General features: G+C 37.0%; 1 protein-coding gene across 10 annotated transcripts in view; it reads right to left on the bottom strand.

The window, feature by feature from the left end:
- CNTLN (centlein) overlaps window positions 1–24,721 on the bottom strand; it is a 317,280-nt gene that overhangs the window by 286,004 nt on the left and 6,555 nt on the right. For all 10 annotated transcript variants that reach the window (XM_049116145.1, XM_049116148.1, XM_049116152.1 and 7 more), the window contains exon 2: window positions 22,726–22,814. In XM_049116145.1, the coding sequence (XP_048972102.1) occupies window positions 22,726–22,814 (89 nt within the window). The remainder of the gene's footprint in view (window positions 1–22,725; window positions 22,815–24,721) is intronic.

The following is a 24,721-nucleotide window of genomic DNA, read 5'->3' as shown; positions in this document are numbered from 1 at the left end:
TTTCTTTCTATTTCTCAAGACAATAAAACTCTTGCCTCCCACCTTGAAGGAGGACCAGGGAGTTGTTGTGCTCTCTATATAAACTTTAATTCAATTTTCTTATATTTTAGCATCATCTCTCACTCACTCCAACCATTGGAGGTCATTTTTGTCACTTGGTCCTAACATTTTCTAAATATTGTGAATTTCAACTTTCATCATTTTAGTCAGTCACCACTTATCAAATAAATCTACATTATTCATAAATCTACTAACATTCCTCTCCCATAGTCCTTTTTTCTCCTGTTGTCTTTATTCTTAAGCACTTACACATTTAAAAAAAAAAATCCTTCACAGTTATTTTAGCGAGATTATGAGGAAGTAGAAATAAATACTTATGCTTATACTTAAGCATATTATATTTATGCGAGTTCCTACTGTCATAATCTCAAATTTTCTTTCCCTGAGCTAATGCTATGGTGTTCTCTCTTTGAATAATATATATGATTAGGGCAGCCCCAATGGCCCAGCGGTTTGGCGCCACCTATAGCCCTGGGTATGATCCTGGAGACCTGGGATGAAGTCCCACGTCAGGCTCCCTGCATGGAGCCTGCTTCTCCCTCTGCCTGTGTCTCTGCCTCTCTCTCTCTGTCTGTCATGAATAAATAAATAAATAAAATATTTAAAATAATAATAGTAGTATATATGATTACAAGTTCAAATTAGTTATTTAAATAAAAGTCACTTAGAAACATTTTTAGGAGTTTAGGCTTTCAGTCCAATAGAGGTTAAAAACCTAAATAACAACATCATTTGCACAATATTGATGTCAAATCTAAGACTTGATTTTATGTTAACTAAAGCTAAGAAATGTTTTTTTGTGAAAAAAACAGAAAGACCCTTAAATAAATATTACCTCTTTAAAAATATTTACTGAGGGGTGCCCGGGTAGCTCAGCTGGTTAAGCATCCAACTCTTGATTTCAATTAGATCATGATCTCAAGGTCCTGAGATAGAGCTCTGCATTGAGCTCCATGCTAAGCATGGAGTCGGCTTGGGATTTTCTCTTTCCTTCTCCCTTTGCCCCTTCCCTGTGTGCTCACTCCCTCTCTTTCTCTCTCTCAAATAAATAAAATCTTTTAAAAAAATTACTAAGTTATACAGTTATTGTGTGCAATAATCAAAACAAATTTCAGGACCTCTTAAAAGTATTTACTAACATTATCTTCTTAACATACAAATATACTTATTTATTCTTATGTTCAAGACATTAGTTTCCATTGCCTTGTAATTTAATATCATTCACTCACTTACTTGCTCATTCATTCATTTATTCAGTGCCTTTCTGCACTAATACCAGGACTATGTTAAGCACACGGAAATCATACATTATATGATCCTTACCCTCACAATGTTCATTCAGAAAGGCAAAGGACTGACACATATAAATAACAAAATACAAATACTATTAAAGTAGTATTCAGGAAACATAGACCTACATGAACAGAAAACATCTCGGTATATGATTTACTTAATGACATTTAATGAATCACAAGAACACAATTAACATCAACTTAAATATGCTTTATTATGCTCTTATCTCTGGGATAATTTCTGAAAACAGAGGGAAAATGGTATAATTACCATGATATAAAATAAATGCATTAGTATCTCAATATGTACCCAAACTGAAAATGTATATAAGAATCTAATCAACATCCTCTTATCTAATTTCAAATCAATAATCAGTGTGAGAAGCTATTCAACCCACTGAAGCCAAAAAGAAAAAAACAACTTTACCTCACATGATTAGAAACATTTCTAGTAAACTCACTTAAGGTAACTGTTCTAACTCACATGATCTACAAGCCATCCTGCCCACCAAACCATCTCTCCATTCACCCTTAGGTGCAATAACAAATAAAGTAAATTCAGTGATCAGAGAAACATCCAGGTAGGAATTAATTATAACACTCAAAAGAGACCTGAAGCTCCTAAGTATATAAAATCCACCCATAAATTCCTGCTCCATCACTAAAGCAAAAGCAGTGGGAATGCAAATATCCCATTTCATAATTTTCATTATTTCGAAACCTTTAAACTTAACAGTACTTTTGTGATGCATTTTCTCTATAAGTGTGTGATTAATGATGGCTTCAAGAACTGTTGGTGACTCCTTCAAGACTACTATTCTGTTTCTCTTCATACTTCATCCTATTCACACAGCTTAGAGTATCTCTGGTGAAAGTAGTACATATCATAATGCAGAATGTTAATGCAGTGCTACTCAAAATGCATAACTGTGAATTGGTTATTACTGGTTTACTATGAAATAAGGCAAAGCATGTAGTAATACTTTCTCAACAAAGAAAGCATAAGTTTTAACTTCATTCTGGCACATGCTTGCTCTTTACTATTTAAGAACAAAGGTCTGAGAGACCGACCACACTTAGATCACTGCCCTAAAACACTAAAATAAATGCAAAATAATAGAAAAGAACAGAAAGTATATAAAAAGGAATTAGAATAGTAGCAAATGCCATTAGTAAAGAGACAGATCAATAGGAAGACAGATAAATGTAGTGGAAGAAATAGATTAACAAGCTATAGCCCAACTCTGAATAAATAAGTAGCAGCAAAGAAATGCAGTAAGTCACTTCCTGGGATTCTCTGTCATTGCAAGTGAATGACAAACTGTAATATCTTAAGACAGAGCTACAGAAAATGAAGAACTGTGTACATTGTTAGAGAAATCCATAAAATTATTTAGATAATTTTAGTAAGCAAAATTATGGCAGTTTCTATTGTTCTACTTCAACCTCAAAACAATGTTCTAGACAAAATAATGTATTATAAAGCTTAAAAAGTCAGGATGAAGTTTGCGTCTAAGACAAAGGTAATGGACTTTGGCTATAACACATTTTTATAGTTACTCAAGAAAAGTTGAGTAATTCAAGTTCCTATAGTTCCTAATGCAATGATATTCTATGAAACTCCATGTTACTGTTCTTAAACATTTATCATGCTAACTACTGAAGTTGCAATGTTACTTTATGCATTCAAAGATAAAATAAAGTGGCAGGATCTTATGGCACTAATAATATACTAAAATAAGAATTTATATATATTAGTAAGGCAATTGAATTTGCAGGGCTAATAAACAAGGGATATATCCAAAATATGTTTTTGGCAGTAGTTGATAATAAAGTCATAAAATGACAAGTAAACTCAAAATATAATGTAATATTTTCTATTAATTCATAAGGAAAATACAATACATACAAATGTTTTCTATTTGTGTGATATTATATTGAGAAATCAAAATTTTATTTTCAATAACAAACTTCTACTTTGTTAGTGAAATTATGTGACATTTTTTACGTATTTTTTCAGAGATAAAGGAATGAATTATATTAATATGAATCTACTCATCATAGTACTCAACAAACTATTACAAACTGTCTCTACAAACGTTTTTCTGACTAGACAGTACTCTTTCTTTTTTTAAAGATTTTATTTATTTATTCATGAGAGACACACAGAGAGGCAGAGACACAGGCAGAGGGAAAAGCGGACTCCGCAGGGAGCCCGACACAGGACTCGATCCCGGGAACCCAGGATCACATCCTGGGCCGAAGGTGGCGCTAAACTGCTGGGCCACTGGGGCTAACCAACAGTACTCTTTAATAGCTAAGCACAGAGCCATCTTTCTCTAACTTTTTGCACAGTGTCTGATGCTCAGCTGACACTCAACTGATATTTTTTGAATGAGTAAATTTGGTAGAAATATCTGCTTTAGTGATGGCTACACATTTCTGAATCTCATAGTCTGGTTTCCTTGCAACTTCTGGCATCCTTTAGACAACCAAACCTAAACATAAGGTCCCTCTAAATACATATTAAATAGGTCCTAGAGGCACCTGGTTGGCTCAGTCAATAGAGCACTTGACTCTTGACCTTGAGGTTGTGAATTTGAGCCCCAAGTTAAATACAGAGATTATTTTAAAATAGATCTTTAAAAAAAAATTAAAAAGGTCCTGGAATTTTCATTAGTTATCTTTAACCTAAATTCTATAGATTATTTTCTTTGGTGTCTTATATATTGCTTTGTCTCAAAGTGAAGATATAAAACAATTGATGTTTGAAAAAGAATATGTTCAGAACTGAGATACCAAGAGCCTAGACAGAGGGATTGGAAATTAAGGACACAGAAGAATTACTGGATCTGAGTAAAGAAAGCAAAAGAGAAAATAACTGAGGCATGTCGGTGGCTCTGTCAGTTAAATCTCTGACTCCTGATTTTGGTTCAGGTCATGATCTCAAGGGTGAGATGATCAAGCCTTTATCAGGTTCTGTGCTGGGCATGGAACCTGCTTGGGATTCTCTCGCTCCTGTTCCCTCTACCACTGGCCCTCTCTCTCTCTCTCAAGAAAAAAAAAAAAAAAAGAGAAAGAGAGGAATACTTCTTAGACTTCACTCATGCATAGTAAGAAAAATGTGATGGGCAGGATGTGGGGAAAACAGGTACCTTCTTACATTGCTAGAAGAAATTGGCACAACTTAGTAATACCTATCACAATTACAACTGTATAAATGTTTTGACCTGGTATATTTTTATTTAACAAATTCCCCCCAAATTTAGAAGCTTACAACAACACTGAAATACGGACATCTGTCACGACTATGAGGAGGTCTACTGACCCATTCCCCCAGTTTCACTGGGGAAATGTTATCTTAAAACAATCACTGAAAACTTCTATAATGGTCCTATGGGCAAATGGAGAAATATCTTTTCTTTTCAATATAATCTACAAAAATTCAGTAAGAAAGGCAACTATTTATGGAAATAAAAGAGAAAAAACTGGGAAACTCACAATTTTGAGGAAATTAAAAACTCTCCTAAATAAACAATGAGTCAAAGAGGAAATCAAAAGAGAAACCAGAAAATACTTTAAGATCAGTGAAAATGAAAACACAAAATACAAAAACATGTGAGACATACCTAAAACTTCGTGCTTAGAGGAAACTTTATGGCTCTAAATACCTATATTAAAGAAAAAGAAAGGTCTGAAGTCAATAACCTAATGTTTCACCATTAGTGAAAAAATAAGAGCTAACTAAATCTAAAGCAAGCAAAAGGAGGAATAATAAAGATTAGACCAAATACTAATGAAACAGAGAACAGAAAAACAGTAGAGAAAATTAAGGAAACCAAAAGCTGTTTTTTTTTTAAATGACTGACCAATAAAATGATGATGAGGCTTTACCTAAATTGGCCACAATAGAGAGAGAGGTCACAGATTATCAGAATCAGAAACTTAAAAAGATATTACTATAAACCTAATAAAAATAAAAAGGATTATAAAGGAATGCTATAAAAAATTGTATACCAGCAAATTAGATAACTTAGAAAAAAATACACAAATTCCTAAAAAAGACACAAATTGCCAAAACTGTCTCAAGAAAACCTGAACCAACCTGTTCAATTACCAATAAAAAAATTATCCACAAAGCCCATGACTGGAGGTGTTTATGGCTGAATTCTATCAAACATTTAAAGAACACTAATGCCAGTTCTTCAACAACTCTTCCAAAAAAATAGAAGAAAAGGAAACACATCTTAATCCATTTTACAAGGCCCATATTACCCTGCTAAAAAACAAAGACATCACAAAAAAAAAAAAACCTTACAGATTAATACTTCTTATGAGACACAGAACTCATCAACAAAATACTAACAAACCAAATCCAACAACATATCAAAAAAATTACACATCATGACCACCAAATGGAATTTATTCCAGGAGTAAAAAGTTAGTTAAATAACTGAAAACCAATTAATGTAATATATTTTATCAATAGAATGGAAAACAAAAATCACACAATCATCTCAATATACACAGAAAATACATTTGACGAAATCCAACAACCTTTCATAATAAAAACAAACTATGCATAGAAGAGAACTTCCTAAACCTGTTAAAAAGACATCTTTAAAAACACCACAGATAATATTATACCTGATGGTCAAGGACTGGATGCTTTCTCCCTGTGATCAAGAAAATAACAAGAATTTAAAAAAAAAAAAAAAAAGGTAAAACAAGGATGTTGGCTCTGACCTCTTCTGTTTAACAATGTACTGGAGTTCTAGCCAGGGCAAGTAGGCAAGAGAAAGAAATAAAAGGCATGGTTGAAAGGAGGAAGCAAAACTATCTCTATTTGTAGATAATGTGATCTTATAGAAAATTCTCAAGAATCCACTAAAAAAAAATTAGAATGAGTTCAGTACACTTGCAAGTTATGCGATCAATAGACAAAAATCAATTGTAATCTACACAGTTACACTAACCAATCTGAAAATAATGTTAAGAAAACAATTCCATCTAAATAGAATGATAAATAATAAAATACTTAGAAATAAACTTATCCAAAAGAGTGCAAAATAAAAACTCGGAAAACTATACAACATTGTTGAGAGAAATTTAAAAGACTAAATAACTGGAAAAACATCCCATGTTCAGGATATAGAAAATTTAGCATTGTTAAATTTAGTACTGACTCCCCAAAGTGGAGATCTGTACTGATCTACAGACTCCATACAATCTCTATCAGAATTCCAGCTCACTTCTTTGTAGAAATTGATAAGCTGATACTAAAATTCATTTGAAATTACATGGGACCTGGAATAGCCAAGACATTCTTGAAAACAAAGAACAAAGTAGCAAGGACTCACTCCTAACTAATTTCATACTTATTACAAAATAACAGTCATCAGGACAGTTTAACATTGGAACAAGAATGGACATAAAGATTAATGGAATGGCACTGAGAACTCAAAAACTCATACATCTATAATTGACCTATTTTTAACAATGCAAAGACCATCCAATGGAGGAAAAGTAGTCTTTTCAACAGATGCTGGAACAACTGGCTATCCATAGGCAAAAGAATGAAGTTGGATCCTTAATTCACACCATTTACAAAACTTAAAATGGAGAGACATAAATGCGCTATTATGGTTCATCTGTGAGGTACAGAAAGGAACAGCTGGAGACAAGGGTGAGAGGAAGACTCCTCACTGTATATTCTTTAACACTTTTAAAGTGTTGAACCATATAATCATATGGCCATATTATCTAAAATTGTTTTAATTATATATTAAAACTCATAAAAAGTTAAAGAATTCCAGTTAGTAGAGAAGAAATAAAAGAGCTATAAAATTACAATTTTTAACCCCTAATGAAATAATAAATTCAGGTAATCAATATATATGAAAATTAGGTGAAATGTTGATGTAGAAGTGAACGCTTGCAAAGCACCAATACATTATCATTACATTTACTTTCTATATTATCTGTTGACCTTAAGGTAAAAATACAACTTTATAATGGAGGAATCAGACTGGTGTTACATTAATGCACTGACTAATAATATCATCATTACTGAAAGTAGCACAATCAGACATTTCATTTGAGATATCCTATGAAGTACATGGAATCTATGAAATATTTATGTCAAAACAGTTGAACCTGAATATAATCAAGCTTTAGATTTACCTTTCAGTTTATAATAATTAAAGAGGAAAAGTTAAACTGATAACACAAGGAAGCAAGTGAGTGAATCCAGAATACAAGATCTTCTAAAGGACAACTAATAACCATGTTTGTTTAACAAGATGATGCCATAAATAGAAGAGTACAGGCTGTTTGAGACTAAAGAGACATAATCCACCGATCAAAGTTATTACAAAAAGATTTGGATAAGACAGTAAGTGTCTTCTGATGTGATATAATAAGAATTATATAATTATACCTAACAAGATTTTTGCCAAAACATGAGACCTGAATAAGCTTCTAGGTCTAATTACAAGTTTATGGTAACTATAGGATATAGAGCATTACAATCAGAAAAATCGAAAATGTGAGAACATCTACAGCATAAATAACCATTTCATTTTTTTTTTTTTAAGTTTCAAGGAAAGGGGCACTGGGTAACTCAGTTGCTTAAGCTTCTGACTCTTGATTTCAGCTTATAGGTCATGATCTCAGGATCATGGGATTAAGCCCCTCATTGTGCTCCTCACTCTGTGCTCAATAGGGAGCCTGCTTAAGAGAGTCTCCCTCTCCCTTTGCCCCTCTCCCCTCAAATAAATAAGTTTTTGAAAAATAAATTAAGTTGCAATGAGAAAGAGAAGGATAAGGAATCTATATATTCAGTGGGTAGACTATGTTTGGGTCCTCATACAACAATTTTTTTTTTCTGAAGAGAAAGAGAGAGAGCACAAGCAGGGAGGGGATTTAGAGAGAGAAAGAATCTCAAGCAGGCTCCACACTCAGCACCCCCAGAACAAACCAACTTTTAAAAGAAGTATGAGACTAGGGGCACCTAGGTGGCTAAGCATCCAATTCTTGATTCTGACTCAGGTCATGATCTCAGGGTCATGAGACTGAGCCTCACATGGGTCTCCATACTGAGCATGGAGCCTGTTTGAGATTCTCTCTCCCTCTCACTCTCTGCCTCTCCACCCCTCCTTGGGCTTTCTCTTGCACATTCTCTCTCAAAAAAGAGAAAGAGAGAGAGAGATTAATAAGAATAAGTAGAAGAAGAAATACTAGTAGTAGTAGTATGAGACTACTGGAGAAATCTGAAAACTGAGTGGCTGATTATATTTGGGAATGATTATGGAACTTTAGCTATGATAAAGATTCTATAGTTATATTAAAAAAAGAGCCCTTATCTTTTAGACATATACAGCATCTTCATTCAAGGACTAAGAATTTGTGAATTTGCATATTCACTTATTCATTTATAAGCCTACAATCAATACCCATGGCAATTTTAGTCATTTGCAGGCATGCCCAAAGCAGCAAAAAATGTAAGTCACCCAAATCACATGTTGCCAACTGAGGTAAAACAGGGGATGTTCTGTGTCAGTTCTCATACCATAACCAAGTGTTTTTATCATGGTCTATTTAGTGCCACATTTTTCAAAACTTTACACTTTTTGTTGATGATGATGATTTCACTGTTAAAAATGATCACCAGGGGCGGGGCAAGCTGGCAGAGGAGTAGGGTCCTCAACTCACCTGGCCCCACCAACTTACCTAGATAACTTTCAAATCATACTTAAAACCGACTAATTCAACCTGAGATTTAAAGAGAGAACAGCTGGAACGCTGCTGAGAGAAGATTTTGTGCTTCTAACAAGGTAGGAAGGCGGAAAAAATAAAATAAAAAGAATCAAGTGGGGGAGGGGCCCCGCAGGAGCCGGGCAGCAAGAGCCTCTGGGACAGAAGAGCCCAGTCCCCGGAGAAGCGGGAACTTTAAAAAATCCATACGGATTCTTCCCAGACGGAAAGGCGCTCAGCAGGGAAATTGGGCAGAACCGCAGGAGGGGCCGTGGGGCCTCCAGCCTCCCGGGGTCACTAACAGAGGACGTGCGCCCGGCGGAGGGCGCCCCACACCCCGCGGGCCGAGCGCAGTAAAGGGCTGGAGCGCCCGGCGGGGCCTCGGGGAGCAGCTGGTCGGTCAGGTGGGAGCTGCGGGCGGAGGGGGCTGCGCCCTGCTGCCTTCGGGAGCTGCGGCCCGGGAGCGAGATCCCAGCAGCGCAAGCCCGGGAGCCCAGGGCACCGGGGACACAGCCCAGGATCCTGCACTCCCCCCGGGACAGAGAGGCGGGGACGGCCCAGGACAGCAAGGATGCTCCTGCCACCACCGGACGCCCCTGAGCTGTGCAGGTCAGCACCCTCCGCCCCCGGAGCATCCAGGCCAGCGCAGACTGGGAGACTGTGGCAGGTACTGCGGGAGCTGACTCTAAAGCTGGAGAGCTGGCCGCTGCCAGTGTCGTTGTTCCTCCTGCTGTCATTGTGTGCCTTGGGAGGGGGCGGGGCAGCCAGGGGACAGAGGCCTCACGGGGTCAACAGCTCACCTGAGCCGTGCACACACCTAAGAATCAGCACTGCAGGCCCTTCCCCCCCCCGAAGACCAGCTGGAAGAACAGGGGAAGAGCAAGTTCTTGACCAAGCAGCGCTGGAAAGCTCCAGGGAAAGTCAAGGGATTTATAGTATATAGAACCAGAGGGTACCCCTCCTTCTTTTTTTTTCTTCCTTTTTCCAGTACAACTCGTTTTTATATCAGAGTGTAAATTTCCAATTTTTTTTCTCTTTTCCCACCTTAACTACAATATTTTACCACCTCTTCATTTTTAAGGTTCTTCCTTTTTTACTTTCATATACGCACAATTACAGATCCTAGATATATTTTCCACTTCTAGATTCCCTTCAACATACTCAACTTATTTTTGGGAGATATATATGTTTTTTGTTTTGTTTTGTGCTTTTTGTTTTCTTTGCCTCATTTGTTCTACAATGGTGGAAGTTAATACCTTATAAAACATGACCAGCTTGCACCCAGAACCAAGTGGCATACCATGCTGGTTCATTCTGAGACTCCTCATTCACATTCTGCCCCCCTCTTTTATCTCATTTATGTTTTGGTGGTCAATGTTGGACCCTCTACAAGTATTTCTGGTTTATATAAATTTGGAACTGAGCATCTTATAACATACAGAACTTTAAATACTCAGAAACAAGAGGATCACCCTCTAGAACCCCTCAAGTAGACTACATTCTCCCTCCACTACAATTTCATCACTACCACCATCTCGCAGTGCCCCCTTCATTTTTCTTCTCCTTTTTCTTTCTTTTTTTTTTTTTTTTTTTTCCTCTCTTGTCTTTAGGATTCCTGGCCTTTTGTTTTTTATTACTTTGTTTTAAAATTTGTTTTTCAACTTTAGTGGTCCTTTTGTTTTATTTCATTCGGATCTTTGTTTTCAATTTCTGGTCTCTGACTTCAGCAGAATCATCTATGGGGAAATTTACTTAGGTCGTGGTTGATATTCTTGATGCAGCCCACTCACACAGCCACTCTGCACTGAGCACTAGAAAGAAGAACTCACCACAAAAGAAAGAATCAGAAACAGTACTCTCTGCCACAGAGTTACAGAATTTGGATTACAATTCGATGTCAGAAACCAATTTAGAAGCACAATTATAAAGCTACTCATAGCTCTGGAAAAAAGCGTAAAGGAATCAAGGGACTTCATGATGGCAGAATTTAGATCTAATCAGGCCGAAAATAAAAATCAACTAAATGGGACACAAGCCTAACTGGAAGTTCCTAACAACAAGGGTTAATGAAGTAGAAGAAACAGTGAGTGACATAGAAGACAAGTTGATGGCAAGGAAGGAAGCTGAGGAAAAAAGAGAAAAAGAATTAAAAGACCATGAGGAAAGGATAAGGGAAATACATAACAGCCTCAGAAGGAAAAAATCCACATATAATTGGGGTTCCAGAGAACGCTGAGAGGGACAGAGGGACAGAAAGCATATTTGAAGAAATCATAGCTGAGAACTTCCCTAATTTGGGGAGGGAAACAGGCATTCAGATCCAGGAGATAGAGAGGTCCCCCCCTAAAATCAATAAAAACCGTTCAACAACTTGACTTTTAATAGTGAAACTTGCAAATTCCAAATATAAAGAGAAAATCCTTAAAGCAGCAAGAGACAAGAGATCCCTAACTTATATGGGGAGAAATATTAGATTAACAGCAACGTCTCCACAGAGACCCGGCAGGCCAGAAAGGGCTAGCAGGATATATTCAGGGTTCTAAATGAGAAGAACATGCAGCCAAGAATACTTTATCCAGCAAGGCTCTCATTCAGAATAGAAGGAGAGATAAAGAGCTTCCAAGATAGGCAGAAACTGAAAGAATATGTGACCACCAAACCAGCTCTGCAAGAAATATTAAGGGGAACCCTGTAAAAGAAAGAGGAAGCCCAAAGAAATAATCCACAAATACAGGGACTGAATAGGTATTATGATGACACTAAATTCGTATCTTTCAATAGTAACTCTGAACGTGAATGGACTCAATGATCCCATCAAAAGATGCAGGGTTTCACACTGGATAAAAAAGCAAGACCCATCTATTTGCTGTCTACAAGAGACTCAATTTTTTTTTTTTTTTGAGACTCATTTTAGACCTAAGGACACCTACAGCCTGAAAATGAGACGTTGGAGAACCATTTACCATTCAAATGGTCCTCAAAAGGAAGCTGGGGTAGCAATCTTCATATCAGATAAGTTAAAGTTTATCCCAAAGACTGTAGTAAGAGATGAAGAGGGACACTATATCATACTTAAAGCGTCTATCCAACAAGAGGACCTAACGATCATGAATATTTATGCCCCGAATGTGGGAGCTGCCAAGTATATCAATTAATAACCAAAGTAAAGACACACTTAGATAATAATACACTAATACTGGGAGACTTCAACAGGGTGCTTTCTGCAAATGACAGATCTTCTATTCTAAACACAACATCTCCAAAGAAACAAGAGCTTTAAATGACCAGATGATTTCACAGATGTATACAGAACTTTGCATCCAAACACAAGTGAATACACATTCTTCTCAAGTGCACATGGAACTTTCTCCAGAATAGACCACATACTGGGTCACAAATCAGGTCTCATCGGATACCAAAATATTGGGATTGTTCCCCTGCATATTTTCAGACCATAATGTTTTGAAAGAAATTTGGAAGAAACTCAAACACGTGGAGGTGAAAGAGCATCCCGCTAAAAGATGAAAGGGTCAACCAGCATATTAGAGAAGAATTAAAAAGATTCATGGAAACTAATGAAAATGAAGATACAACTGTTCAAATTCTTTGGGATACAGCAAAAGCAGTCCTGAGAGGGAAATGCATCACAATACAAGCATCCCTCAAAAAACTGGAAAAAAAACTCAAATACACAAGCTAACCTTGCACCTAAAGGAAGTGGAGAAAAAACAGCAAATAAAATCTACACCCCAGCAGAAGAGAGTTAATAAAGATTCAAGCAGAACTCAATGAAATAGAGACCAGAAAAACTGTGGAACAGATCAACAAAACTAGGAGTTGGCTCTTTGAAAGAATTAATAAGATAGATAAACCATTAACCAGCCGTATTAAAAACAAAAGAGAAAAGACTCAAATTAATAAAATCACCAATGAAAAAAGTGATATCACAACCAATAACAAAGAAATACAAACGATTTAAAAAACATATTATGAGCAGTTATATGCCAATAAATTAGGCAATCTAGATGCAATGAATGCATTTCTGGAAAACCACAAACTACCAAAACTGGAACAGGAAGAAATAGAAAACCTGAACAAGCCAATAACCAGGGAGCAGTCATCAAAAATCTCCCAAGACACAAAAATCCAGGGCCAGATGGCTTCTCAAGGGTATTCTACCAAACATTTAAAGAAGAAACAATACCTATTCTACTAGAGCTGTTCCAAAAGATAAAAAGAGACGGAATACTTCCAAACTCATTTTATGAGGCCAGCATCACCTTAATTCCAAAACCAGACAAAGACCCCACCAAAAAGGAGAATTATAGACCAATAGCCCTGATGAAACACAGATGCAAAAATTATCAACAAGATACTAGACAATACAGTGCATTAAGAAGATAATTCACCATAACTAAGTGGGATTTATCCCCAGGATGCAAGGCTGGTTCAACACGTGTAAAATAATCAACGTGATAGATAATATCAACAAGAAACAAAACAAGAACCATATGATCCTCTCAATAGGCGCAAAGAAAGCATTTGACAAAATACAGCATCCATCCCTGCTCAAAACTCTTCAGAGTGTAGGGATAAAAGGAACATTCCTCAGCATCTTAAATGCCATCTACAAAAACCCGACAGCAAATATCATTCTCAAAAGGGAAACACAGAAAGCCTTTCCCCTAAGAGCAGGAACACGACAGGGATGTCTACTCTCACCACTGTTATTCAACATAGTACTAGAAGTCCTAGCCTCAGCTATCAGGGAACAAAAAGAAATAAAAGGCATTCAAATTGGCAAAGAAGAAGTCAAACTCTCCCTCTTCACAGATGACATGATACTATACATAGAAAGCCAAAAAACTCCACCCCAAGATTGCTAGAGCTCATACAGCAATTTGGCAGTGTGGCAGGATACAAAATCAATGCCCAGAAATCAGTGGCATTTCTATACACTAACAATGAGACTGAAGAAAGAGAAATGAAGGAGTCCATCCCATTTACAATTGCACCCAAAAGCATAAGATACCTAGGAATAAACCTAACCAAAGAGGTAAAGAATCTATACCCTGAAAATTACAGAACACTTCTGAAAGAAATTGAGGAAGACACAGAGAGATGGAAAAATATTCCATGCTCATGGATTGGAAGAATTAATATTGTGAAAATGTCAATGCTACCCAGGGCAATTTACATGTTCAATGCAATCCCTATCTAAATACCATGGACTTTTTTTTTAAGATTTTATTTATTTATTCATGACAGACACAGAGAGAGAAAGGCAGAGAAACAGGCAGAGGGAGAAGCAGGCTCCATGCAGGGAGCCCGACGTGGGACTGGATCCGGGTCTCCAGGATCACACCCTAGGCTGCAGGCGGCACTAAACTGCTGCGCCACCAGGGCTGCCCACCATGGACTTTGTTAAGAGAGTTGAAACAAGTAATCTTAAGAGTTGTGTGCAATCAGAAAAGACCCCGAATAGCCAGGGGAATATTGAAAGAGAAAACCAGAGCTGGGGGCATCACAATGCCAGATTTCAAGTTGTACTACAAAGCTGTGATCATCAAGACAGTGTGGTACTGGCACAAAACCAGACACAAAGATTAATGGAACAGAACAGAGAACCCAGAAATGGGCCCTCAACTCTACGGTCAACTAATATTAAACAAAGCAGGAAAGACTATCCACTGGTAAAATGACAGTCTCTTCAATAAATGGTGCTGGGAAAATGGGACAGTCATGTGCAGAAGAATGAAACTAGACCATTCTCTTACACCAGACACAAAGATAAACTCAAAATGGATGAAAGATCTAACTGTGAGACAAGAATCCATCAAAATCCTAGAGGAGAACACAGGCAACACCCTTTTTGAACTTGGCCACAGCAACTTTTCTGCAAGATACATCTATGAAGGCAAGGGAAACCAAAGCAAAAATGAACTATTGGGACTTCAACAAGATAAAAAGCTTCTGCACAGCAAAAGAAACAGTCAACAGGGCATCCCTGGGTGTCTCAGTGGTTTAGCACCTGCCTTCGGCCCAGACTGTGATCCTGGGGTCCCAGGATTGAGTCCCCCCACCATCAGGCTCCCTGCATGGAGCCTGCTTCTCCCTCTGCCGTGTCTCTGCCTCTCTCTCTCTCTCTCTCTCTCTCTCTCTGTGTCTCTCATGAATAAATAAATAAACTCTTTTAAAAAAAGAAAGAAACAGTTAACAAAACTCAAAGACAACCTACAGAATGGGAGAAGACATTTGCAAATGATGTATCAGATAAAGGACTAGTATCCAAGATCTATAAAGAACTTATTAAACTCAACAGCAAAGAAACAAACAATTCAGTCATAAAATGGGCAAAAGACATGAACAGAAATTTCACTAAAGAGGACATACACATGGCCAACAAGCACATGAGAAAATGCTCTGCATCACTTGCCATCAGGGAAATACAAATCAAAACCACAATGAGACACCACCTCACACCAGTGAGAATGGGGAAAATTAACAAGACAGGAAACCACAAATGTTGGAGAGGATGTGGAGAAAGGGGAACCCTCTAGCACTGTTGGTGGGAATGTAAACTGGTACAGCCACTCTGGAAAACTGTGTGGAGGCTTCTCAAAGAGTAAAAATAGATCTGCCCTACGACCCAGCAATTGCACTGCTGGGCATTTACCCCAAAGATACAGATGCAGTGAAACAGGGAACAACTGCACCCCAATGTTTATAGCAGCAATGTCCACAATAGCCAAACTGTGAAAGGAACCTCAGTGTCCATCGAAAGATGAATGGATAAAGAAAATGTGGTCTATATATACAATGGAATATTACTCAGCCATCAGAGGAGACGAATACCTACCATTTACTTCAACATGGATAGAACTGGAGGGTATTATGCTAAGTGAAGTAAGTCAATAGGAGAACAACAAACATTATATGGTTTCATTCATTCGGGGAATATAAAAAATAGTGAAAGAGATTAAGGTGGAAGGAGAGAAAAGGAGTGGGAAATATCAGAGAGGGTGATAGAACATGAGAACATGAGAGATAGAACATTCCCTAACTCTGGGAAACGAACTAAGGGTAGTGGAAGGGGAGGTGGTAGGGAGATGGGGTGACTGGGTGTCGGGCACTGAGGGGGGCACTTGACGAGATGAGCACTGGGTGTTATACTGTATGTTGGCAAATCGAACTCCATAAAAAAAATATTCAAAAAAAAAAAACAATTTAAAAAAATGATCACCGGGCATACTGCTAAAGTGCTACCTAGTGTTCCTAAGTGCAAGAAAACTGTGATGTGCCTTTTGAAGTAAAGAGTATATTAGACTACTTTTGTTCAGGCATGAGTTACAGACTATCATGAGTTCAACAGTAATGAATACTGGGTGTTATGCTAAATGTTGGCAAATTGAACTCCAATAAAAAAATTAAAAATAAAATACCAAAAAAATAATAATCCAGTAGCGGTAAAGGGAACAGAGAAGGAAGTAGAAGTTTACTGATAAAATAAGGTTGGTCATGTGTTGATAACTGTTTAAGCTGGGTGATGAGTAAACATGGGATTTCATTAATATTTTATCTCTGCCTTTGCCTCTAATTGAAATATTCCATAATAAAAGGTAAAACACATGCATACAAATATATGTACAAGCATACCTCGTTTTACTGTGCTTTGGTGTATTACGCTTTGCAGATATCAAGTTTTTCACAAATAGAAGGTTTGTAACAATCCTGTGTCAAGTAAGTCTATTGGTACCATCTTTTCCAACAGTATTTTCTTACTTCATGTCTCTATGTCACACTTTGGTAATTTTTGCAACATTTCAAAGTCTTATATCTGTTTTGGAGCACCACGGACCACATGCATATAAGACGGCAAACTCAATTGATAAATATGTGTGCTCTGACTGTTCCCCCAACTAGCCATTCCCCCATATCCATCTCTTTCTCTCTCCTCAGGCCTCCCTATTCCCTGAGACACAACAATATTGAAATTAGGCCAGTTAATAACCCAACAGAGGTCTCTAGTTTCCAAGTGAAAGGAAGAGTTGCACGTCTATATTTAAATCAAAAGCCAGAAATAATTAAGCTTAGTAAAAAAAGGCATGTCAAAAGCCAAGATAGGCCAAAAGGTATGCCTCTTGCACCAAAACGTTAGCCATGTGTGAATGCAAAGGAGAAGTTCTTGAAGGAATTAAAGTTTCTACTCTAGTGAACACAAGAATGATAAGAAAGCTAAACAGCCTTACTGCTGATATGGAGAAAGTTTTACTGGCCCGGATAGAAGATCAAACTAGCTACAACATTCCCTTAAGACAAAGCCTAATCCAGAGCAAGGCCTAATTCTCTTCAATTCTGTGAAGCTGAAGAAGTAAAGAAGCTACAGAAGAAAAATCTGAAACCAGCAGAGGTTGGTTCATGAAGTTGAAGGAAAGAAATCATCATCATGATCTAAAAGTGCAAGGTGAAGCAGCAAGTGCAAGCTGTAGCAAGTTATCCAGAAGATCGAGCTTAAAGAATTAACAAAGGTGGCTACATTAAATGGCAGATCTTCAATATAGATGAAACAGCCTTCTATTGGAAGAAGACACAATCTAGGACGTCCATAGCTAGAGAGAAGTCAATGCCTGGCTTCAAAACTTCAAAGGACAGGCTGACTCTATTGTTAGGGGCTAATAACGCATCTGGTGACTTTAAGTTGAAGCCAATCCTCATTTATCACTTTGAAAACTCTAGGGTCATTAAGAATTACACTAAATCTACTTTGCCTGTGCTCTATAAATAGAACACCAAAGTCCGGATAACAGTACATCTATTTATAACATGATTTCCTGAATCTTTTAAGACCACTGTTGAGAACTATTGCTTAGGAAAAAAAAAAAAAAAAAAGATTCCTTTCAAAATGTTACTGCTCACTGACAATCTACCTGGTCACCCAAGACCTATAATGGAAAATGCTTTCATGGCTGCTAACACAACAACCATTCTGAAGCCCATGGATCAAGAAGTCATTTCAACTCTCATGTCTTATAACTTTAGAAATTGATTTCGTGGGATCCCTGGGTGGCGCAGTGGTTTGGCGCCTGCCTTTGGCCCGGGGCACGATCCTGGAGGCCTGGGATCGAATCCCACGTCGGGCTCCCTGCATGGAGCCTGCTTCTCCCTCTGCCTGTGTCTCTGCCTCTCTGTCTCTCTCTGTGTAACTATCATGAATAAATAAATAAAATCTTTAAAAAAAAAAAAAAGAAATTGATTTCGTAAAGCTATAGCTGCCATAGATCATGATTTTTCTGATGGATCTAGGCAAAGTCAATTGAAAAGCTTCTGGAAAAGATTCACCATTCTGGATGCCATTACGAACAGTCATGATCCATGGAAAGAGGACAGAATATCAACAATATCAAGAGTTTGGAGGAAATCGATCCCAACCCCTCATGGAGGACTTTGAGGGATTCAAGACTTTGGTGGAAGAAGTAATTGCAGGTGTGGTGGAAATAGCAAGAGAACTAGAATTAAAAGCCAAGTCTGAAGATGTTATTAAACTGCTTCAATCTCATAATAACTTTAACAGATTATGAGCTGCTTCTTATGGATAAACAAAGAAGTGGTTTCTTGAATGATTTCCTGGTGAAGATACCATAAGATTGTTGAAATGACAACAAAAGGATTTAGAATCTTTCAGAAACTTAGTTGATAAAGCAGCAGCAAGGTTTGAAAGGACGCCATTTTGAAAGAAATTCTACTGTGGGTATATTTTTTTGGCGGGGGGGGCCAACTTAGTACTTTTGAATGAAGGTATGTACATTGTTTTTTAGACATAATGCTACCACATACTAATAGGCTATAGTATAGTGTAAACATGTTTATAAGCACGGACAACCAAAAATTTCATTTGACTTGTTTTATTGCAATATTTGTTTAATTGCAGTGGTCTGGAACCAAACCCACAACATCTCCAACGTACGCCTGTATACAGACAAATCCAACCAAAAAACTTACCAGGAAATTACAATATACTGCCAAAAAGTGAAAAAAAAGAGAAGAATTACAGGTAAGAATTTTTCCGAAAGGGTAACTTGGAGCAGTGTAATTCTTTAATTGAGCAGGATTAACCTATTCATTTCAGTATGTTTAGCCATCCCAGACCACAGCCACTATGACAACAGCACCACTACTTGAAACTAATAATGCAAACAAAGCTTTATCCACACAAGGCCATTCATCACAGCATCATCATACAATTTTAAATAAAATAATCTTAATGTACAAAAGCAAAATACTGATTAAATATAAATATGATGTATCAAAATAATAGAATACATTATAATCACTAAAAATGATACTATACTTCCTCTTCAAGATGATTTACTTGATGAAGATGATACTGAAATTCATAAATCACACTGCCTTGAATAAATCTCTATCAGCATGGGAAATGAGAAAGGGGCCAAAATGGACCATAAATTTGAGAAACATCTGAAAGAGAAGGATGTGCTCACAAACCCAGAGACAAATCATAATTCAAAACCCAAATGATGCCTATAGTTGAAGAGGAAGCTGCTTTTTCTCAAAAGGCCTGGAGAAAGGCTCTAAGTAACCAATTAGTAAATACAGAGACCAGAAGGCAACAGAAATCAAGACTAATAAAGGAACCATTTACCAAAAGACTGAGTTTCTCACTCATCTCAGCATTTGCCTACAGCAAGGCTGAAGACAACTTTCCTCAATCAAAAGAAAATCTTCAATCTTTAGTTTGAAAAGGCTCACCAAAGGTTGAGAAGGTTGGATTTAAAAAAAAAAAAAACAAATTAATAGATGATACTGAAATTTTACAATATTACATATAGAGAGAAAATCCAAAAGCTTAATTTAAGCAAGCTACCTAGAAAGAAGAAAGGATCACTTGCACTGGGATCACATATGTACTTGGCAGTACCTCTGTATGCTAAAAGAAGACACTACACCTATACCTTCAAAAATCTGAAAGAAATTATGTGAACATAAAATTTCATGTTCAGCTAAACTATCAGTCAAGCACAAGGACAAACGAAAGACCTTTTCAGGCATGTAAGGAGTCACAAAGTGGAACATTTGTGCATCCTTTCTGAGAAATAATTTTGAAAATTTAACCCCCCAAAAAGAGAAAGAAAGATGTGGGATCCCAGGAACTGTGAACTAGTCCAAGCATACAATGAAAAGAAATTCTAGGATGATACCTATGAATAGGTTTGGAAAGCAATTGGTCCAAATTCATACCAGAAGCCAATGAGCTCAAGAAAGAACATCTTCGGGATCCCTGGGTGGCGCAGCGGTTTGGCGCCTGCCTTTGGCCCAGGGCGCAATCCTGGAGACCCAGGATCGAATCCCACATCGGGCTCCCGGTGCATGGAGCCTGCTTCTCCCTCTGCCTGTGTCTCTGCCTCTCTCTCTTTCTCTCTTTGTGACTATCATAAATAAATAAAAATTTAAAAAAAATTAAAAAAGAAAGAACATCTTCAACCATTATACAAACAGACATTTTTATTATAAGAAAAAGCAGAAAAGATGGGCAGTTAGAAATTCCAAGAAAAAATAATGTCCAGGAAGACCAAGGTGTAGATATTAAATAGACTTAAATATAGCATTATTTGGGTAACTACTGGACAAACAGAAAGACAATGTATGTGACTTTGATATTGAGACTATTCTTTTTGGAAAGACAAAGATAAAATGGTATGCTATTCTTCCTTTTAGAAGGTGAAAACATACTACATGGTTCTTTAGGAAATGATGCTCACATAACCATAAAAGTATAAATGCCACTTAAACAGGTCTCCAATTTCAAGGTCTCTCATAGTATGACCTATGGACAATATCAGAATTATCTGGAAAGCTTTTTTTTTAAGATTTTATTTATTTATTCATGAGGCAGAGACACAGGCAGAGGGAGAAGCTCCCTGCGGGAGCCTAATATAGGACTCAATCCCAGGACCCGAGGGTCACAACCTGAGCCGAAGGCAGATGCTCAACCACTGTGCCACTCAGGCAGCCCCAGAAAGCTTATTTTTAAAACACTTCTGGACCTCATCCCTAGAAATGCAGTAGATCAGGGGAAAGTCCTGGGGATCTGCATTATAATAAGTTCATCAGGTATATCTTGTGCATATTAAAATTTTGAGAATCGTAGCTGTAAAGTAATAATCTCCAAAATTTCCCATTACATATATTATCAGAAAAAAAGGTTTTTGAGTATCCACCCCCAAATATATGTGCAGTTATTTACAAGCTGTACTTTTATATGTATATCATGTATACTGTATACTGAAAAATAGAAATCTCAAAGGATGAGACAATGACCCAATAACATTTTAATATTTGTTTCTGTCTTGACCTAGAAGAAAGTGAAAATTAAAGACAGTTTTAGTGAGTCTAAAAAAAATACCAAATTAGAAAACTGGAAAATATATACAAATAAAATGAGAGGAGGATAACAAAAGAATCACAAAAAGGACTACTGAAGTCCTGAAAATATATCTTCTAGAATGGTTATTCAGCTAAAAAACAGCGGGATTGAGAGTGATCACATTTCATCTCAAAGATGACTAAAGAAGTAACAAAGATATTTCAACAAAAGGCTTAATTTGGATTATCAAAAAGGAAAAACTGATTAAACTGTACCTATAAGCAACATGAAAAGAAAGTGATTATACGATTTTAAGAGTTCACAATAACCTAAACATATAGGTACGTACCACAGATTTCAAAAAGTTAATTCCAGACAACATTGGAATGATCCTAGGGCTAGACATATATATCAAAGGTAAATATCAAGTTCAAGTTATCAAAAAATGATATTCAGTTTATATAATCATGATTCCAGTAAAGAAAAAGGAAAAGGCATCCATAAGCTTAGCTTCTCACTTAGACAATGTACTGAAATCCATTTAATAGGAAAGCAAGTGTTTTAATTGCTATGCTAAGCATCATGGGACTACTGTATATTAAATATTTCATAAGGAGTACCCAGCATCACTCCACTGTTTCTAATGACCAAGGAGAGGCCCAACAATCTATTGTTAAATGAATAGGCATCCCCAACAGGGTAATACAGAGTGCTAAGTGAAATTCCTCAGCCTATTCCAGAACACTTAACTCTATTCTGGCAAGCTCATCTCAGGATTTAAAGTACACACTGCAGTTACCTCAGGGGCAACATGAGCCATGTCTAGGAAGGGTCATGTCTAGAAAGATGTCAAGAAAGGCAGAGTAAAAAAGCCAAGTAATAGGTACTTCTCCAATTTTTAAAGCTGAGCTATAATAGCACAACACACATATACACAGATACATACAGACACATAGACACACACACATACACACACACACACACACACAAGGGTGCCTAAGTCACCGTTTTATCTCTTACTTCCCAAATACATCACAATATGAGCCGAAGATATGGCCTATTTGTATTTGGTGAACTGGCACCCCTTGAAGTAAGTCCAATAATCAGGACATCATGCTCCACATTTATTTGGAAATCAAATCTCTTTAGGGACTTAATGCCAACTTTTCATTTCAAGAATAAGCAAAACAAATTCAACAATCCAAATATTCATAGAAAAATAACTTGGGAGCTCACCTTTCCACAACCAAACTGACTGCTTGTGTGACATCTGGGTTTGTCACCTGGAGACGTTTCCACAAAGACCATACAAATTCTTTATCAGCCTTAAAGAAACAAAAGACATTTTTAATGCATTGCTTTGTACCTAATCAGAGAAGACACTATTTTAAATTTTAAAATGGAAAAAAATCACTTGATTCCCAGTTCTCTAACTATAAAATAGATTCTTGCAAAGTATAACAGGAAAGGTTTATTTTTAAAAAGTTCTTATACTGGTCCCTCACATTCACTTTTACTATTTCTACCACCCATACTTTAGGGTGTAAATGTTGGAATACTGAATATCACAGTAAATTTGCTCTAAAAGAGAACTGTTGTCTATTTACTGCCCCATTTTTTCAGCTCCCGTTTTCAGCAAAATTCCTTGAACAGTCGCCTATAATCACGGTCTCCACTTCCTCACTCCACGTTCACTCTATTACTTCCTCCACTCAGATGTCCCTCCCCACCAAGATATTAAATTTCTTTTCCAAGGTCCTCTATGTAGCCAAATCCCATAGACAATGGGCAGTTTTAGTCCTTAATGCCCAGTTCAGTTGTTAGACAACTGTAATTGAGAGCTGGGAGTCACTTTGGGGGAAGTTTTTAAAAATAGTGATGATCTAGAGATTCTGACTTAATTGGTTTCAGTTAAGGTCCAAGCGCCAGTATTTTTTCAAATTTCCTCAAGTGATTCTGTGCACTCAAGGTTGAGAACCACTGCTCTAGGGGAACTCATTCAGTCACATGGTTTTATCCATCAACTATACACTGAGACTTCCACATTTCCATCTTTAGCGGTTTTCTCCACCCCTAGTGCAGACTCCCAATCTCCAACTGCTTACCCTGCGTTGGTGGTATAGTGGTAAGCATAGCTGCTTTCCAACTGCCTACTCAATAACTTCACTTGAATACCTAATAGTTATCTCAAATTTAACTTATCTAAAAAAATCCTTTATTTCCTACTCTTTCACAAACCTACTCCTCTGCAGCTAAGAAAAGGACACCATCATCTAGTCCTGTTCAAAGGCCTAATACCTACATGTCAATTGATTATTCTCTTTTCCTTACACTTCATATCCAAACAATCAGTAAATCCTATTGTGTTTACCTACAACACATATCCCATTCTAATCACTTCTCACCACCTCCACCACCATTCTCTTACTCCAAATCAACCCCTTCTCTTGCCTAGCCATCCAGATGGTCCCCTAGCCTCCTTATACCTCAAAATCCTCTAGTGGATTCTATTTAGATTAGGAAATAATCCAGACTCAGTATCAAGGTTACAAAAACCTCACATTATCTGACCCCATACATACCTCTCCACCCTCATCTATCACTCTCTCCATTCATTATTCACACGGTTTTTCTTGTTTTACTTGTTCCAGGGCCTTTGCACATATATCATCCACCACATTTTCATGTAAATTTTTCCTCACTTCATTCAGGCCTTTGCTTAAATGTCACCTCAAGAGAATTCTTCCCTGACTACTATATTTACAGCCACCCAAAACCCATAAGTCTCTGATAACCCTTTTACCCTGTTTAATTTTTTTATCACAGAGTATTTCATTTCATAATACTATATTTGATTGGTTGGGTTTGCTTGGTGGCTGATATTTCTATCTGTGTCTGCGTCCATCATCCATTTTCTCCTTCCTGTTAATAATAGCAACCGTTTGGCTCTCTGCTGCCCAGTTAAAATACTGGCCTCTCTTACCTATGGAATGTGGCTGAAGTTCTGCCAATAAAATATAAAAGTTATTGCTGGAAATCTTAAAATTAGACTTATGTCTACCAAATGCGTTACAAAATTTTTTTCCTAGTATGTTGTTGCTTATTTACCTTTATTTATGACGGAGTTTTTGTTTTTTTTTTTTTTTATGGAAGAATGATTTTCTTTTTTTTTTTTTTTCAGAATCTCATAATTCTGTACCTAGGAGGGGTCAGGGGGGAGCGAATATAGGTT

Source organism: Canis lupus, chromosome 11, assembly GCF_003254725.2.
Source record: "Canis lupus dingo isolate Sandy chromosome 11, ASM325472v2, whole genome shotgun sequence".
NCBI lineage: Eukaryota > Metazoa > Chordata > Mammalia > Carnivora > Canidae > Canis > Canis lupus.
This window is presented reverse-complemented; position numbering and strand designations above follow the sequence as displayed.